Here is a 20084-nt window from a genome sequence, read left to right as displayed (position 1 = left end):
AGTCTGCCGATAAGAATATGGTGATTGACAGAGTCGAAAGCCTTGGCCAGGTCGATGAAGACGGCTGCACAGTAATGTCTTTTATCGATGGCGGTTATGATATCGTTTAGTACCTTGAGCGTGGCTGAGGTGCACCGGCTCGGAAACCGGATTGCACAGCGGAGAAGGTACGGTGGGATTCGAGATGGTCAGTGATCTGTTTGTTGACTTGGCTTTCGAAGACCTTAGCTAGGCAGGGCAGGATGGATATAGGTCTGTAACAGTTTGGGTCCAGGGTGTCTCCCCCTTTGAAGAGGGGGATGACAGCGGCAGCTTTCCAATCCTTGGGGATCTCAGATGATACGAAGGAGAGGTTGAACAGGCTGGTAATAGGGGGTGCGACAATGGCAGCGGACAGTTTCAGAAATAGGGGGCCCAGATTGTCAAGCCCAGCTGATTTGTATGGGTCCAGGTTTTCCAGCTCTTTCAGAACATCTGCTATCTGGATATGGGTAAAGGAGAAGCTGGGGAGGCTTGGGCGAGTAGCAGCGGGGGGGGCGGGGCTGTTGGCCAAGGTTGGAGTCGCCAGGTGGAAGGCATGGCCAGCCATTGAGAAATGTTTGTTGAAGTTTTCTATTATCACGGACTTATCAGTGGTGACCGTGTTATCTAGCCTCAGTGCAGTGGGCAGCTGGGAGGAGGTGCTCTTGTTTTCCATGGACTTTACAGTATCCCAGAACTTTTTGGAGTTAGAGCTACAGGATGCAAATTTCTGCTTGAAAAAGCTGGCCTTTGCTTTCCTGACTGACTGCATGTATTGGTTCCTGACTTCCCTGAACAGTTGCATATCACGGGGGCTCTTCGATGCTATTGCAGTTCGCCACAGGATGTTTTTGTGCTGGTCGAGGGCAGTCAGGTCTGGAGTGAACCAAGGGCTATATCTGTTCTTGGTTCTGCATTTTTTGAACGGAGCGTGCTTGTCTAATATGGTGAGGAAGTAACTTTTAAAGAATGACCAGGCATCCTCAACTGACGGGATGAGGTCAATATCCTTCCAGGGTACCCGGGCCAGGTCGATTAGAAAGGCCTGCTCGCAGAAGTGTTTCAGGGAGCGTTTGACAGTGATGAGGGGTGGTCGTTTGACCGTGGACCCGTGGCGGATACAGGCAATGAGGCAGTGATCGCTGAGATCTTGATTGAAGACAGCAGAGGTGTATTTGGAGGGCAAGTTGGTCAGGATAATGTCTATTAGGGTGCCCATGTTTACGGATTTAGGGTTGTACCTGGTGGGTTCCTTGATGATTTGTGTGAGATTGAGGGCATCAAGCTTAGATTGTAGGACTGCCGGGGTGTTAAGCATATCCCAGTTTAGGTCACCTAACAGAACAAACTCTGAAGCTAGATGGGGAGCGATCAATTCACAGATGGTGTCCAGGGCACAGCTGGGAGCTGAGGGGGGTCGGTAGCAGGCGGCAACAGTGAGAGACTTATTTCTGGAGAGATTAATTTTTTAAATTAGAAGTTCGAACTGTTTGGGCATAGACTTGGAAAGTATGACAGAACTTTGCAGGCTATCTCTGCAGTAGATTGCAACTCCTCCCCCTTTGGCAGTTCTATCTTGACGGAAAGTGTTATAGTTGGGTATGGAAATCTCAGAGTTTTTGGTGGCCTTCCTAAGCCAGGATTCAGACACGGCAAGGACATCAGGGTTGGCAGAGTGTGCTAAAGCGGTGAGTAAGGCAAACTTGGGGAGGAGGCTTCTGATGTTGACATGCATGAGGCCAAGGCTTTTTCGATCACAGAAGTCAACAAATGAGGGTGACTGGGGACATGCAGGGCCTGGGTTTACCTCCACATCACCCGAGGAACAGAGGAGTAGTAGGATGAGGGTGCGGCTAAAGGCTATCAAAACTGGTCGCCTAGAGCGTTGGGGACAAGGAATAAAAGGAGCAGATTTATGGGCGTGGTAGAATAGATTCTGAGCATAATGTGCAGACCAGGGTATGGTGGGGCACGGGTACAGCGGAGGCAAGCCCAGGCACTGGGTGATGATAAGAGAGGTTGTATCTCTGGACATGCTGGTCTCAATGGGTGAGGTCACCGCATGTGTGGGGGGTGGGACAAAGGAGGTATCAGAGGTACGGAGAGTGGAACTACGGGGTCCATTGCAAACCAAAACAATGATAACTAGCCTGAACAACAGTATGTAAGGCATATTGATATTAGAGAGAGACATACAATAAGGCATAAAGGGATTGCAGGTCATGATTGGGAGAGCTAGCTAAAACAGCAGGTGAAATAACAGCAGCTAGTCAGCTAACACAGCAACAGAAGGTAAAAATGGCGACGACTGGGCAGAGAGGGTCGGATTAACTACACACAGATCCTGAGTTAAGGCACAGAGCCGACAGATAAAACACAAATAAACAGAATGGAGTACCGTGAATTAATGGACAGTCAAGCAGGCATCAGCTATGTAGCCAAGTGATCATAGTGTCCAGGGGGCAGCCGTAGATGGAGTAGTGAGGCCTCCACTAAGCTAGCACGCGTTTAAAGTTAGTAGCCCGGGGGGGTGGTCTGCTCAGACGGAGGGGGTCTGCTCAGACGGAGGCCGGTTGAGGGCACCGGTTGAGGGCACGTCTGCAAACCAGACGTGGTCGTGTCGACAGAGAATCCAAGCCGGATAGCGATGGCGAAAGAGAGGTTGTGAATTGTAGAATTGTGTTTGCTAACTGGTGCTAGCTTCCTGGCTGCGCTAGCTGCAAGATAAGCTAGCAGTTAGCAGACCGGGGCAGGCAAGTTAGCCTTTGGGGGACGTCGCGATGGGGGGGAAGTCTGTTTTTGCCTCTTCGTGCGGTGACGTCGATAGACCAGTCGTGGAATTAGTAGGGTTCCAGGTAGCTCTAGGTAGCTAACAGGCCTAGTAGGTTAGCAGAATGGGCCTTCAGCGGGCGTCACGCCTGAGGGGCCTGTTGGAGTCCCCGGGCAGATTATGTCGGTATTCCAGTCGTAGAGGATAGGCGGGGTTCCGTGCTCCGTACCGGCAGTAAATGGGTCCGGGTCTTGTAGCCCAGGAGTGGGCTTCAGTGGTAGCACAGGAGCCCTAGCTTCAGGCTAATTAGCTTCAGGCTAATTGGTGCCTGCTCCGGTGCCTGCTCCGGGATGGAGACGCTAGCCAGGAGTGGTCACCCGGGATTGTGGTTAGCTAGTTGCGAAGATCCAGATGAAAATGTTCAGAGTTTGCGGTAGGAATCCGGGGATATGGAGAGAAATAGGTCCGTTATGCTCTGGTTTTAGTCACGTTGTTCGAACTAGCGAGAGCTTTCCGAGCTAAAGGTTAGCTGATGATCGCTAGCAATGGTTTGCTAACTGATAGCTGGTAGGCAGTTAGCTGGCTATCTTCAGTAGATGGATTCCAGATCAGAAGTAAATAGAAATACTTTAGAAAAAAGCAGATCCACGCCACATTGGGTGAGGCGGGTTGCAGTTGAGTATTTAGAAGTTGAGGTTTAAGAAAGTATTTTTAAAAGATATGCGAAGAAAAAGTTGTAAAAAAAAAAGATGTAAAAAGATATATACAAGGGACACGGGACACGACAGGACAAAGACGTCTACACTGCTACGCCGTCTTGGATATCAATCCAATGTAAATAAAGTATTTCTGTTTTCATTTTTTATTAATTTGCGAACATTTCTAAAAACTTGTTTTCAATTTGTCATTATGGGGTATTGTGTGTAGATTGATCAGGATTTTTTATTTATTTAATCCATTTCATAATAAGGCTGTAACGTAACAAAATGTGAAAAAAGTCAAGGGGTCTGAATACTTTACGAATGCACTGTATTTGCTCGTCTTACCTTACTCCATTTTGTGGAGTGATTGACCTCATTTTCATCATATGGAAACACAAAATTATTATCATGACTCTTGAGGATTGTTCAAAATAATATGTTGCTGTTTGTACCTTTGATATTTCATACAAAGGCCCCCATGGTTTACTCAGAGTTTATACTGGAACACAATAATAATAATTATTATTCTAGCTGTAGTGGAGTTCCTTCTGAAAGAAAAAAGAAGCTTTGATTCACACTCACAACCCTGAATAATGCATGTTTAGACAGTGAGTTAGTCAGTTCCCTCTCTCTCTCTGTCTCTCTCTCTCTGTCTCTCTCTCTCTGTCTCTCTCTGTCTCTCTCTCTCTGTCTCTCTCTGTCTCTCTCTGTCTCTCTCTCTCTCTCTCTCTCTCTCTCTCTCTCTCTCTCTCTCTCTCTCTCTCTCTCTCTCTCTCTCTCTCTCTCTCTCTCTCTCTCTCTCTCTCTCTCCTGTCAGGTCACAGGCAAACTGGGGAGGCTTGTGTAATATGGGACAGCTCCCTCTCCCCCTGTCAGATCACAGACTCAGTGGGAGACTGGGGTAATGTGGGATAGCATCTCCAGCACAGAGCTCAGTGGTGAGGACTACTGAGCATCAAAGCACATATCAGCTGGAAGACATTCCCTCACTGTAGTTAGACTGAAGCTGTCCATTGAGGATGGAGCTAGCTAGCATGAATACCTGACAGGAGAAGTGAAGCTCAAGCTAACAGCTCAAACTGCCCTGAATTAGCCTGGTCTCAGATGTTCTTACAGGTAGTCGTTTCCTTTCACAAGATAGCAATACAGTTGGAGCATTCAGGCTAACCCTGGAAAACGGTTTGGACAGTTCCTCATCAAAAGACAGAAATATATTGTTTTCACAAACAAAGTAAGTCGTATAAATCAGATATATGGTGACAGTGAGGATATAAAAATCGCACGTCTCCGTGAAGGATGAATAGGACATGGAATTGGTGTGGCTGTTTCTTTCTGGGTCAAGGAGACTTGCGACTGAAAAAATATTGTTTTGCAGGGCAGTGCAGTAAGTGAACGGAAAGGTTGGTGGGGACCATCCATCCATGCTGTGCTGTGTGGAAGATTGGGTCCATCTAGATCAGTGGTATTCTGGGGACCTCATTTGTTTTCCCAAGAATAACTCACGACCCCAGTGGCGGATTTAGGCATAGGGGACATGGGCAGCTGCCCAGGGCGGCATCTTGCCGGGGACGGCATGGGCGCCCGCACCCAAAAAAAAATCCAGAATGGTGACATCAGTTTTCTATTGCTAATTTGCACGTCACGTCAATGATGTCACGTCACCGTGTGGGACTGTGGGTCAATTAACCTTGTTGGAGTCGGCGCCCTGATTCTAGTTTGTGAGCTAGGCAGGCTACTGCCTGGGAAGGTCTCCCACTCAGAAGTATGAGACGGGGAGGGGGCTGGGGTAGGTTGAATAGAAGCCCAAGGTAGGGGGAGCAGGGGAATCTATCAAATATCGCACCTCAAACTTTGTACAGTACTAATGCAATTAGTTGTGCAATTTAGTTTGTTTCTTGTTTGAAGTGCAATAGCGTAATAATCAGGTTCTCTTCTTTATAAGTGTGTTATTCTATTTGTGTTATTGTGTGATATAGGATTTGTGCAATTTAGTTTTATTTGTGTGTTTTTTGTTAGCAATAGGGTAATAGTGTAATAATTAGATTCTCTTTTTTATTTGTATTTATATGCTACAATTTGTTTCTATTTGTCTTTGTTACTTCTTTTTGATATTTATGTGTCTTATGTTTGTATATATTTTTATAGTTTTAAATGGTATGATTATTTATTTGTGTTGTTCCATATGTCTGAATAAAACTTTCAGTTAGTACAGAATGGTGGGGTTTTATTGGGTGGGGGGGGGGGGGGGGGGGTTCGCCCAGGGAGCCATACAGTGGCTTGCGAAAGTATTCACCCCCTTGGCATTTTTCCTATTTTGTTGCCTTACAACATGGAATTTAAATAGATTTTTGGGGGGTTTGTATCATTTAATTTACAGAATATGCCTACCACTTTGAAGATGCAAAATATTTTTTTTTGGTGAAATAAACTTGAGCGTGTATAACTATTTACCCCCCCAAAGTCAATACTTTTTAGAGACACCTTTTGCAGCAATTACAGCTGCAAGTCTCTTGGGGTATGTCTCTATAAGCTTGGCACATCTAGCCACTGGGATTTTTGCCCATTCTTCAAGGCAAAACTGCTCCAACTCCTTCAAGTTGGGTGGGTTCCTGCTGGTGTACAGCAATTTTTAAGTCATAACACAGATTCTCAATTGGAATGAGGGCTGGGCTTTGACTAGGCCATTCCAAGACATTTAAATGTTTCCCCTTAAACCATTCAAGTGTTGCTTTAGCAGTATGTTTAGGGTCAATGTCCTGCTGTAAGGTGAACCTCCGTCCCAGTCTCAAATCTCTGGAAGACTGAAACAGGTTTCCTCAAGAATTTCCCTGTATTTAGCCCCATCCATCATTCCTTGAATTCTGACCAGTTTCCCAGTCCCTGCCGATGATGAGAGGTATTGGGTTTGTGCCAGACATAGCATTTTTCTTGATGGCCAAAAAGATACATTTGAGTCTCATCTGACCAGAGTACCTTCTTCCATATGTTTGGGGAGTCTCCCACATGCCTTTTTGCGAACACCAAATGTGTTTGTTTATTATTTTCTTTAATCAATGGCTTTTTTCTGGCCACTCTTCTGTAAAGCCCAGCTCTGTGGAGTGTACGGCTTAAAGTGGTCCTATGGACAGATACTCCAATCTCCGCTGTGGTGTAACGCTTCTCGTGGGCTGAAGGAAGAGTGGACCAAGGTGCAGCGTTTAAAGTGTTCATGCTTTATTGAAAAAACTGAACACTAAATACAAAATAACAAAGTGAATAAACGAAAATCGAAACAGTCCTGTAAGGTGAAGACACACAAAACAGAAAACAACTACCCACAAAACACAGGTGGGAAAAGGCTACCTAATTATGGTTCTCAATCAGAGACAACGATAGACAGCTGCCTCTGATTGAGAACCACACCCGGCCAAACACATAGAAATAGAAAACATAGAACAAAAACATAGAATGCCCACCTCAACTCACGCCCTGACCAAACCAAAATAGAGACATAAAAAAGGAACTATGGTCAGGGCGTGACATGTAGAGTTCAGTAGAGTACAGTATAGTATCTTATAGTACAGTGCAGTAGAGTACAGTACAGTGGAGTGGAGTACAGTACAGTAGAGTTCAGTAGACTGCAGTACAGTAGAGCGCAGTACAGTAGAGAAGAGTTAAGTACAGTACAGTTGAGTAGAACACAGTACAGTTGAGTAGAGTACAGTGCACTCGTGTAGAGTACAGTACAGTCGATTGGAGTAGAGTACAGTATAGTAGAGTACATCACAGTAGAGTGCAGTACAGTAGAGTGCAGTACAGTAGAGAAGAGTTAATTACAGTACAGTAGAGGAGTGTACAGTGGAGTAGAGTACAGTAGAGTACGGGATAGTAGAGTACAGTGTGGTAGAGTACCATACAGTACAGTATAGTAGAGCACGGTACAGTTGAGTAGAGTGCAGTGCAGTCGAGTAGAGTACAGTATCGTAGAATACAGTACAGTCAAGTAGAGTAGAGTTCAGTAGAGTACAGTAGAGTAGAGTACAGTGGAGTACAGTAGAGGGGATTACAGTAGAGTAGAGTACATTAGAGTACAGTAGAGTAGAGTACAGTACAGTAGAGTACAGTAGAGTAAAATACAAAATAGTACAGTAGAGTGCAGTAGAGTACAGTTGAGTAGAGTACAGTGCAGTCGAGTAGAGTATAGTACAGTTGAGTGGAGTAGAGTACAGTATAGTAGAGTACATCACAGTAGAGTTGAGTACAGTACAGTAGAGGTCAGTAGAATACATTACAGTAGAGTACAGTATATTAGAGTACAGTAGAGAATAGTTAAGTACAGTAGAGTAGAGTAGAGTAGAGTATAGTAAAGTACAGCATAGTATAGTACCGTATAGTCAAGTAGAGTTGAGTAGTGTAGTAGAGTAGAGTACAGTAGAGTAAAGTACAGTAGAGAATAGTTAAGTACAGTAGAGTAGAGTACAGTAGAGTATAGTAAAGTACAGCATAGTATAGTACCGTATAGTCAAGTAGAGTTGAGTAGTGTAGTAGAGTAGAGTACAGTAGAGTAAAGTACAGTAGAGTACAGGGGAGTAGATTAGAGTACAGTAGAGTAGAGTGGAACATTTTACTTTACCCATCAGTAGACCCATCATCGAACATTTAACTTATTTCTGCCACCGCTGCTTTGGCCAAAACATCCATAACTGAGCTTAATTTGGTTTGAAAAGTAACACAGTTAGTCATATTCTCCTGGAACAACATTTTATATAGAGTATAGAGTAGAGTACAGTATAGTGCAGTAGAGTACAGTAGAGTACAGGACAGTGGAGTACTATAGTGTGTACTAGAGTACAGTACAATACAGTACAATACAGTACAATAGAGTACAGTAGAGTACGGTAGGGTAGAGTACAGTAGAGTAGAGTACAGTACAGTTGAGTAAAGTACAGTACATTATAGCAGAGTACAGTATATTATAGTACAGTACAGTCGAGTAGAGTACAGTCGAGTAGAGTAGAGTACAGTACAGTAGAGAAGAGTTAAGTACAGTAGAGAAGAGTTAAGTACAGTACAGTAGAGTACAGCATAGTAGAGTACAGTATAGTAGAGTACCATGCAGTGCAATAGATTAGAGCACAGTACAGTTGAGTAGAGTAGAGTAGAGTACAGTATAGTAGAATACAGTATAGTCGAGTAGAATAAAGTACTGTAGAGTACAGTAGAATTGTTTAGAGTAAAGTACAGTTGAGTAGTTTAGAGTACAGTACGGTAGATTAGAGTACAGTAGAGTAGAGTAGAGTACAGTGCAGTACAGTAGATTAGAGTACAGTAGAGTACAGTAGAGTGCAGTAGACTACAGTAGAGTACAGGACAGTAGAGTACTGTAGAGTGTACTAGAGTACAGTACAATACAAAAGAGTACAGTAGAGTAGAGTACTGTAAAGTAGAGTACTGTACAGTCGAGTAGAGTACAGTATAGTAGACTAAAGTAATGGGCAGTAGAGTACTGTAGAGTAGAGTGCAGTCGAGTAGGGTAGAGTAGAGTACAGTAGAGTATAATACAGTAGGGTAGAGTAGCGTAGATTAGAGTACAGTAGGATTACAGTAGAGTAAAGTAGAGTAAAGTGCAGTACAGTATAGTAGGGTAGAGTAAAGTACTGTACAGTACAGTACAGTACAGTACAGTATAGTAGTGTACAGTACAGTAGCGTAGAGCACAGTACAGTACAATAGAGTACAGTAGAGTAGTGTATAATACAATAGAGCACATTAGAGTAGATTAGAGTACAGTACAGTTGAGTAGATTAGAGTACAGTACAGTTGAGTAGATTAGAGTACAGTACAGTTGAGTAGATTAGAGTACAGTACAGTTGAGTAGATTAGAGTACAGTACAGTTGAGTAGATTAGAGTACAGTACAGTTGAGTAGATTAGAGTACAGTACAGTTGAGTAGATTAGAGTACAGTACAGTTGAGTAGAGTACAGTACTCTGGAGCAGGTATTCCCAAACTGGGGTACCCACAAAGCCGTAGGGCTACATCAAATAATAATGTGATTCTCGTTTAAATAACAACACAATGTCAAATACAGGTAGCCTAGTCAAATAATTAACATCCAATCACATTAACCGTTACTCTCTCGCAGAAATTCCAGTATGTAGTCAAACGTAGCTGCTGCTCATGTTGGTATCTGTACTGATAGCGCAAAACCCATGACAGGCAGCAAGGCCCCTAAACTCTCCTGTATTTTCTTCACTATGCAATGACATGGGCAGCGACCATGTAACGCTTTTACAACATACAGAAGAAGTGCGCTGGTTATCAAGGGGCAAAGTATTGACACGGTTTTTTTTTTTATTGAGAGACGAGCTTAAAGTTTTCTTTACTGACCATCATTTTCACTTATCTGACCGCTTGTATGATGACGAGTTTCTTACACAACTGGCCTATCTGGGTGATGTTTTTTCTCACCCGAATGACCTGAATCTAGGATTACAGGGATTCTCCGCAACTGTATTCAATGTGCGGGACAAAACTGAGGCTGTGATTAAGAAGTTGGAGCTCTTTTCTGTATGCATTAACAAGGACAACAACACAGGTCTTTCCATCATTGTATAATTTTTTGTGTGCAAATGAACTCAACCTTACCGACAATGTCAAATGTGACATAGCAAAGCTCCTGAGTGAGTTGAGTGCGCAATTACGCAGGTACTTTCCCGAAACGGACTAGTCAAACAACTGGATTCGTTATCCCTTTCATGCCCTGCCTCCAGTCCACTTACCGATATCTGAACAAGAGAGCCTCATCGAAATTGCCACAAGCTGTTCTGTGAAAATTGAATTGCCAGATTTCTGGATTGGGCTGCACTCAGAGTATGATGCTTTGGCAAATCGCGCTGTTAAGACACTGATGCCTTTTGCAAGCGCGTACCTATGTGAGAGTGGATTATCGGGCCCTCACCAGCATGAAAACTAAATACAGGCACAGACTGTGTGTGGAAAATGATTTAAGACTGAGACTCTCTCCAATACAACCCAAAATTGCAGTTATGTCACGCCCTTCTCATTAACCTGTGTTGAGTTATTCACAATATTCAATGAACAAATAAGGTTCTATATGTAAGATGGTTAAATATAGAGCTAAATTATAGATTACTATTATTATATTATTATTTATGCCCTGGCCCTATAAGAGCTCTTTGTCACTTCCCACGAGCCGGTTGTGACAACAACTCACAATCATTCTTATGTTTAATAAATGTATTGTATAGTGTGTGTGTGGCAGGCTAACAATGATGGCAAAAAACAAAATTTGAGAGTGCGCTGACCCTGGTGCTAGAGGGGGTACGCAGCTGACCCTGGTGCTAGAGGGGGTACACAGATGGAGGTTGAATGTTTGAATGTTACGGGACTATAAAAAGTTTGGGAACCACTGCTCTAGAGTACAATAGATTACAGTACAGTACAGTACAGTACAGTACAGTACAGTACAGCACAGTGCAATAGATTAGAGTACAATACAGTAGAGTAGAGTAGAGTAGAGTAGAGTAGAGTAGAGTAGAGTACAGTAGATTAAATTACAATAGAGTACAGTACAGTGCGGTAGATTAGAGTACAATACAAGTAGAGTCGAGTCGAGTCGAGTCGAGTACAGTCGAGTACAGTAGATTAAAGTACAATAGAGTACAGCACAGTACAGTACAGTACAATTGTGTACAGCAGAGTAGAGTAGAGTACAGTACAGTATAGTATAGTAGCGTAGAGTAGAGTAGAGTAGACTATAGTAGAGTACAGTACAGTAGAGTAAACTCTACTCTACTCTAATTCAGTACAGTAGAGTATAGCAGAGTAGAGTAGAGTGCAGTAGAGTAGACTATAGTAGAGTAAATTAGAGTAGAGTAGAGTTCAGTACAGTAGAGCACAGTAGAGTATAGAAGAGTAGAGTACAGTAGAGTATCCATTTTCTGCACTCTACATGTGTGTGTGGTCCCTCTAGGAGACAAGAGGCCTTTTCTAAATACCAGAGGGCTTTTTCCTTGAATGCTGACATTACATTTGTCATTGTCTTTGATTTGGGTATATAGGGTTCCTTCCATCTATGTAAAGGTTAGACAATACAACAATTCTATGTGTCCCACATCGAAGTGATTTGGCCTCGTTGAGTGTGTTTTGTTCCTACTATGGTTTGTGTGATGACTTCTATGTGCTGACGTCAGAGCAGCAAGTTCTTGGCACATAGTGTGTGAGTAGTGCTGTGAAACAGATGGCTATATACTGGTGATGTTGCCATGCTGGAGAAGGGAGGAGGACATTCATTCAATTGTTTCATTTTTGTATCATTAGCATATTCCCCTGGCAAGACTGCAAGGAGTGTAGTTCTAAGTATTACAGATGTCGGATCTTAATTTGATCACTCTTTGGTTGCTAAGAATTTAGAATTAAGAATTTAAATGAAAACTTGAGGTCTAAAAAGGCTCCTATAGTTTGTAATTTCCACTTTGAAATTTCAGACTTGATTTTCTCTAACAAAAAATGTATCATCCCCTACAAAAATGTCCATTAATTATAATCCACATAATAATTCACATTTTCTGTTGCTGCAGGATTATTTTATTGCTGTAGCAACTGGCTCAAATTCAGATCCTACATCTGTATGATAGTGATTCAGCTGTCCTGTCCCCTATAGTGATGGCTGGGCAGACAGATATAAGATGGTGGAAGTCTTCGAGCAACAGGCTGTGATGATGTTACTGTGATGTTTTTGTGTCCTGGAGCGCACGCTCATCTCTCCTCCCTAAGCTATGACATGAGTGCACGCAACACAGAGACTATATTCATTAACTTTACTTCTGATATTCTCTGCAATATTCTTTGTTTGGGACACAGTTTTCCTAGACAGAGAATCTCATAGGTAATATTGGCCATGTCTTGCTGACCACTTTTGAGGCCCTTGCCACTTGGCAACCACTTTACTTGTCCCAGAAGGTAAGAGTAGTAAGACCCAGACTTCAGTTCTCTTTCTCTTGCGGTTTTGTCACACCATAGCTTCAGCTTTTGTTGTGACGCTTGAAGATGCTGTCTTGCCACATCCCTCAGACTCCACGACTTGTGTCTCTTCGATGTAGGCAAACAAAAAAACGTTTGTCTCAGTCCCTGACAGATTCATGTAAAACCGTTCCAAACTTATTTTTTAGGATGCCATTGAAACGCTCTTAAAGAACATCCATTTAAGGGTGGTATAGAGTAGTCCTAACAGTGATGTTACTACAAAGCTACTATGTCTCTCCCCCCACAGTGATGGCTGGGCAGACAGAGATGAGGTGGTTGAGGGCTATGAACAGGAGGCTGTGGGCGGGATCACTGTGAAGCTGCAGTCGGAGGAGGTCACGTCATTTGATGATTACTTCCTGAAGCTCCGCCTCCACACCAACACCAGGAACCCGTGGTTCCCTGAGTTCTGGCAGCACAGGTTCCAGTGCCGCATCCCAGGGCACCCGCAGGAGAACATGAACTACAGGAAAAACTGCTCAGGTAGATACGATAGAGTATAATAAGGGTTTCTTCAGAAGGGTTGATGACTTACATTGTAAACTAACATGGTATACTTGATGTTGTCTCAACTAATAACTACATTAAGATTTTTAGATTTGATATCATTTTGGTATTTTTGTTTCAAAAGTCTAGAAGCTTCATGAAACTCGAACGAATATATATTTCTTCTATGATGCGTACTTTAGGGTGGACGTTTCTGTGCATCTACTGCAGCCATACAATAATATTATGTTTTTTTTTTTCTGAAACATTCTCCTGGCCAACCAAAGATGATCTAGGTAAATTGAATTATCATGGCACATTTGATCTCACAATTTTTTTAAATAATCAAGATTAATTGATTAGCTGAAGCTGTATTGATCACTTGAAACAATGCTCAGAAAGCATGTTTTCAAAATGTTTTTTTGTTGTTGCGCTTTTAAATTCCTTTTGAGCTAGCTGTATATTTACTTTTTTTAACCCAAGCTTGTCGGGTACAATTTCTTAGCAAATCTAGTCATGAATTCTATAGAAATTACTTATTTTTGTTGACAAAAACAATGTATTGAAGTTAAACGTATATATACACTGCATGCAACAGTATATACTTTAAAAATATATATATTTAGCATGAATTTACATTTCTCTTTTACATGTCCTGTTCCCTTGGTCAATCTGCTGTTGATATTTTTTTCCAATCTATATCCACCTCGTTTTGACAAGAAAGACTACTCTTCCACCTCATTTCACAAATCAAGCTCTAAGTTTCTCTACTTCCTATGTATGAGAGGGATATTGATAATGTGTGATAATCAGAGACAGAGTTATAGTTTGCTGTTGAGTCACATCTATTGTTTCTTTGCATAGAGCTCCAAGATGGTGAGTGTGTATTTTATCTGAATGATCTCGTAAAGCACGTCACTCTGGCAATATACATAGAGGTCCACTGATATTGTGATTTATCAAGAGACAACTCTAGGATTTGTTTGATGGGAAGTTATTGCCCTTTGTGGTTTAGACAGTTTTTCCTAGGCTGCATGGAGACCAAATCAGAGTCATAGCAACCCTAAAATTCAACCCTACCAATGTATATCTGTTGACCTCTACTATATAAGGCTATTGGGGTGGTTTTATGCATTGCAGTGAGATCACAACAACTGGTTTTGAGATTGCTGTATAAAACATAGCCCAATAACATTTGAAAGCATTAGATGAGATGCCAGCTGGCTGGTCTGCCTTGTAGAACCACATGCTGCATGATCCTATATGGACCTTCGGCCCAACACGTCAAGACACCGTGGTGTAAGAATGGACGCCAGTGTGTACATACAGTACACACACTTAAGTAGTAGGTTTCATGACGTTACAAGATTTATCAGTAGGATGAGATGAGGACAAAGAAAGACGTTAAATTGTTCAGTTGGTAGAGCATGAGGCTTGCAACACCAAGATAGGGGGGTCGTTTCCCGCGACAACCCATACGTAAAATGTATGTATGCACGACCGTCAGTTGCTTTGGATAAAAGCGTCTGTTAAATGGCATATATTGTTATTACTATAATCTTATATTAAAGGAAGCGTGGTCAACAGCTGAGATACTTGAAGAGTGAAACAGTAGTGATTATCTGTATGTATGTAACGTACTACTTCATCAAGTGTGAAAAGTTAGTGAAGTAAGTAAGGGTCAAACTCAAGGACTCATTCTAAGTGGGGCACCACCAGGTACACCTTGTCTGAATATAACTCTCACTCTGCCTGCCACTATCCACTACAACCCTATCCAATCTATCGTTGGTGTGTTTGTTAGTACTTGTATCACGTTGTGAGCTGATTGATTTAAAAAAAAAAAACACAAGCACGACTACAAACAAACACATCTGAATACTGAGCAATCACTGCAGAACTGTTGGATTTACAAATTGATATGAACACAATTGTTTATTTGATGCTTAATGTTGATCACTTTCTGTACTGGAGACTGTTATTAACATTGAGATATTGTAGTATAAGATCACCAACGGTATGTGCTACTTATACTGCTTCTAGCTTGCTTAAAGCTTGTTAATCCATTAGGGTGGCCCTGGATCTATTATATATTGTTATCTTTAAATAGTATACCTTTTGTAAATCATCAAAGTGTTACCCTGCAGTCTCCATCTTTTAACATATGGCATAATACGGCTTCATTCACGAGCCCTGTATTTCTGACAAACAAAGGATACAAATGGATCGAGGGAGGAATAATAGATTTTAGTAATAATAGATTTTCTTCCTCTGTCAATTCATTATAATATCACCATTATTTATACATAATTGAAGGGCGACTTGCAAATACAAAACTTTTGGTGGCTCCATGGTAACAGGAATTCTTTGATGCTATAATATAATGCCTGCCCTTTGATGCCCTAACCACAAAACAGAACCGAACAGCACAGCACAGAACAGAACAGAACAGCACAGAACAGAACAGAACAGTACAGAACAGAACAGAACAGTACAGAACAGAACAGAACAGAACAGTACAGAACAGTACAGTACAGAACAGTACAGTACAGTACAGTACAGAACAGAACAGTACAGTACAGTACAGTACAGAACAGAACAGAACAGAACAGAACAGAACAGAACAGCACAGCACAGCACAGCACAGCACAGTACAGAACAGAACAGAACAGCACAGCACAGAACAGTACAGCACAGAACAGAACAGAACAGCACAGAACAGTACAGCACAGCACAGAACAGCACAGAACAGTACAGCACAGAACAGAACAGCACAGAACAGTACAGCACAGAACAGAACAGCACAGAACAGAACAGCACAGAACAGAACAGCACAGAACAGTACAGCACAGAACGGAACAGCACGGAACGGAACAGCACAGAACAGAACAGAACAGCACAGCACAGAACAGAACAGAACAGAACAGTACAGAACAGAACAGCACAGCACGGAACGGAACGGAACGGAACGGAACAGCACAGAACAGTACAGCACAAAACAGAACGGAACAGCACAGAACAGAACAGAACAGAACAGTACAGAACAGCACAGCACGGAACGGAACGGAACAGCACAGAACAGAACAGAACAGTACAGCACAAAACAGAACGGAACAGCACAGAACAGAACAGAACAGTACAGCACAAAACAGAACGGAACAGCACAGAACAGAACAGTACAGCACAGCACAGCACAGCACAGCACGGAACGGAACGGAACAGCACAGAACAGAACAGAACAGTACAGCACAAAACAGAACGGAACAGCACAGAACAGAACAGTACAGCACAAAACAGAACAGCACAACACAGAACAGAACAAGAGTTCAGAACTGTACAGTACAGAACAGTACAGTACAAAAGAGAACAGAACAAGAGTTCAGAACTGTACAGTACAGAACAGTACAGCACAACACAGAACAGAACAAAATAGAAGAGAAGAGAACAGAACAGTGTGTCCTTCTGATGCCCATAGCCTAAAATTATCAAAAGTTAATGTGGATCCAAATAAACAAATAAGCCCAAGAATAATAATAAGCATGTGTCTGCGGACACCCTATCATTCTTTTGCAATATGTCAGTCTGTATTATGCTGCCAAAAATGTGATAATAGAAAAATATGATTGTCTATTTCATATTCAGCTATGAATATCAATTGCACTTTGTATTGCATAGCATTGTAGCGTTATATAATTGGTGTATAATGGTTGCAGCACTGAAACATGTAGCACTTTCTTTTCTTTACATTACAGGAAAACAATCCATCCCTAATCTTAATTTCATGTTTTAATTACAGGTTACGAAAGTCTGGAGGATAACTATGTCCAGGACAGTAAGATGGGGTTCGTCATCAACGCTATCTACGCCATGGCTCAGGGTCTGCATGACATGCACAGCCACCTCTGCCCCGGCCATGTGGGACTGTGTGAGGCCATGGACCCCATCGATGGAAGCCAGCTGCTAGAGTTCCTCCTGAGGACCTCCTTCACTGGGGTGTCTGGAGAAGACGTGTGGTTCGATGAGAATGGGGACACGCCTGGCAGGTAGGTGTAGCCCAGGTGATTTGGAGTCACGTTCTCGTGATGACATAGCACTGCCATAAGACATAGAACCAGTGTGCCCCCGGCTTAAGAGGGGATTTCCTCTTGATCTAATGGTTAAGAAGTTGGTGCCTTGAGCGAGATGACTGCGCTAGAATACGACCAGTACAGCAACTCTTTGTATTCAACACAAATCCCCTGACAGTGACAATACTGTTGCAGATGATTAGAAAGATGTTTCCAGAAGCTCATTATGGATCAATCCTACTGAAACCTATCAAATAAATGTACTTGTCAACTTTGAAAGAAGAGAAGCTCCTTCATAAATATATTTATCCCAAAGTCATTTTAGGGAGATAAAACAACATCTCATGGCACAATAGGGACTGTGAAATGACACACACACAAACATACACACACACACACACACACACACACACACACACACACACACACACACACACACACACACACACACACACACACACACACACACACACACACACACACACACACACACACACACACACACACACACACACTCTCTCTATCACACTCTAACACACACTCTACACATGTATTATTCTTTAGCTGTATTGTTTGTATATCGTTGTACTTGAAGTTTGTGTGACTGCCCTTGTCTATCAGTGTTTTGTTACATGTCATGTTATATGTTCTTTGTGTGGACCCCAGGAAGAACAGCTGCTGCTTTGGAAAAAGCTGATGGGAATCCGAATAAACCAATAAACCAAAGTCCCCTGACCATTAACATAATTTAATCTGTTGCATTCCCTTTCACAACAAAAATAAGTCTATGTACACTTGAATCAAATGCAACTTTCAGATTTTATAAGCGCTAAGATATTTTATATGCGCTAAGATATTTTATATGTGCTAAGATATTTTATATGTGCTAAGATATTTTATATGCGCTAAGATATTTTATATGCACAACAATATTTTATATGCGCTAAGATATTTTATATGTGCTAAGATATTTTATATGTGCTAAGATATTTTATATGTGCTAAGATATTTTATATGCGCTAAGATCTTTTATATGCACAAAGATATTTTATATGTGCTAAGATATTTTCTATGCGCTAAGATATTTTATATGTGCTAAGATATTTTCTATGCGCTAAGATATTTTATATGTGCTAAGATATTTTATATGTGCTAAGATATTTTATATGCACAAAGATATTTTATATGTGCTATGCTTTGTCAACAACGATCTTCATCAAATCAACTTTCCCTGATCTGTTAGGTATGAAATAATGAACCTCCAGTATGTGGAGCCTGGTGCGTTCGACTACATCAACGTGGGTTCGTGGCACGAGGGTCAGCTCAGCATCGATGACTACATGATGCAGATCAACCGCAGTGACATGGTCCGCTCCGTCTGCAGTGAGCCCTGCTCCAAGGGAGAGATCAAGGTGCGGGTCAATAGCACGTACAGTGTATATACACACACACACACACACACACACACACACACACACACACACACACACACACACACACACACACACACACACACACACACACACACACACACACACACACACACACACACACACACGCACGCGCACACGCACACGCACACAGATGCTACTGAACCGTATTATTCATTTATCCATCGACTTTCATTAACACTAGGACGCCCACTGGCATTTGATTTCGTAATTAAAATCAATCTGCCTTTGTGAAAGCTTGTGTTAGCCCGACTAACACATCAGCAATCTGCAACAACCTTTCAGTTTGCAGATCTGTAAGGTGTAAGAAATATAGTTGACACTCCACCACTACCCTGATTATACTTATACAGGCCCTGCAGATGAACGGTCATTGGGAAGGGGAAGGGGTAGGGACTAGTGAGGGAACTGGGAGCGACTGTATGAGTTAATGCAGTAAGTAGAGCGGCTACACTGACAGTGTTATCTCATCCTGTCTGAAGGTGTTTTTAATGATCTCATACATACAATCACTCAATGTGTTTGATGGATACAGGTGATCAGGAAGGGAGAGGTGAGCTGTTGCTGGATCTGTACGCCCTGTAAAGACAACGAGATCGTCCAGGATGAGTTCACCTGCAGGACCTGCGAGCTGGGCTGGTGGCCGGACCCCGAACTGGAAGGTACAGCCATTCCCTCTTCCATATCTACAGAATTGTGACTAAATGGGAACAAACGAAAGAGTACAAAACAGTGCCATCATGCTGTTGTTTTTGTTAGGAGGGTATGCTGTTTGGTTTCAGCTTTTCTTGTCTTTGTAGAGGTGCCTACAGCAACACAGCTAATGATGGCCAAAATACACCTGGTTACAGTACATCATTCTAAGACATATCTTATCTTCTACCATTGTATATATCTTGTGTATTATTACCTGACGTTATAGTAGGCCTACAGCGTATTGGCTATTTGCAGTATTTAGATGGAGTTCCTTGCTCACGTGTTTCGCTCTGCCTTTCTGTTCAGCTGTATAATAGCATAATATTTTCGAGATCCGAGCAGATATCTTATTCACAGGGGAAGCTCCATTCCCCCAGGGGTATTACGCACTTCTTTTCACGTTCAGTTCCCTAAAACCTTCACAGGACAACACTTAATTTCAGCACAACAGAGTTGATTCATCCATAATGGTTAGTAGCAGCACTATATCACCCACCTGTCCTACACTGCTGTCCTATTTTCAAAGGTGTCCCCATGGGGCCAGAGCACCATTAATCATGTTCAACGTGTTGCAGATAGCCCTACTTCTCTCTTGCTGTCGCTGCTTACCCGTTCTACTTTCAAAGGGCTTTCAAGCTCTTCAAACGCTTCAGATGAGCTCCTTTAAATTCATTCACATTTCTTACTTTTACGCCAGAGGCATTAGACATGAAACGACAAGACTGACCCAAAAATAATTGTCAACAACTTTGTGAAAATAAATGTTTTGTTTAGATTTTATTTTAACTATCATAACAAAAAATACTTAATGACTTTTTGTGATTATTTTGTTTTTGCAGTTTGATGTCGATATAAAATTGGTCAGT

The 20084-nt window shown here is 42.1% G+C and overlaps 1 protein-coding gene across 3 annotated transcripts in view; it reads left to right on the top strand.

The window, feature by feature from the left end:
• Positions 1 to 20084, top strand: part of LOC129813161 (metabotropic glutamate receptor 1-like) — a 37922-nt gene that overhangs the window by 11026 nt on the left and 6812 nt on the right. For all 3 annotated transcript variants that reach the window (XM_055865409.1, XM_055865407.1, XM_055865410.1), the window contains exons 4-7: positions 12766 to 13001; positions 16801 to 17047; positions 18315 to 18483; positions 19058 to 19184. In XM_055865409.1, coding sequence (XP_055721384.1) covers positions 12766 to 13001; positions 16801 to 17047; positions 18315 to 18483; positions 19058 to 19184 — 779 coding nt within the window. The remainder of the gene's footprint in view (positions 1 to 12765; positions 13002 to 16800; positions 17048 to 18314; positions 18484 to 19057; positions 19185 to 20084) is intronic.

Source organism: Salvelinus fontinalis, chromosome 16, assembly GCF_029448725.1.
Source record: "Salvelinus fontinalis isolate EN_2023a chromosome 16, ASM2944872v1, whole genome shotgun sequence".
Classification (NCBI taxonomy): Eukaryota; Metazoa; Chordata; class Actinopteri; order Salmoniformes; family Salmonidae; genus Salvelinus; species Salvelinus fontinalis.
This window is presented reverse-complemented; position numbering and strand designations above follow the sequence as displayed.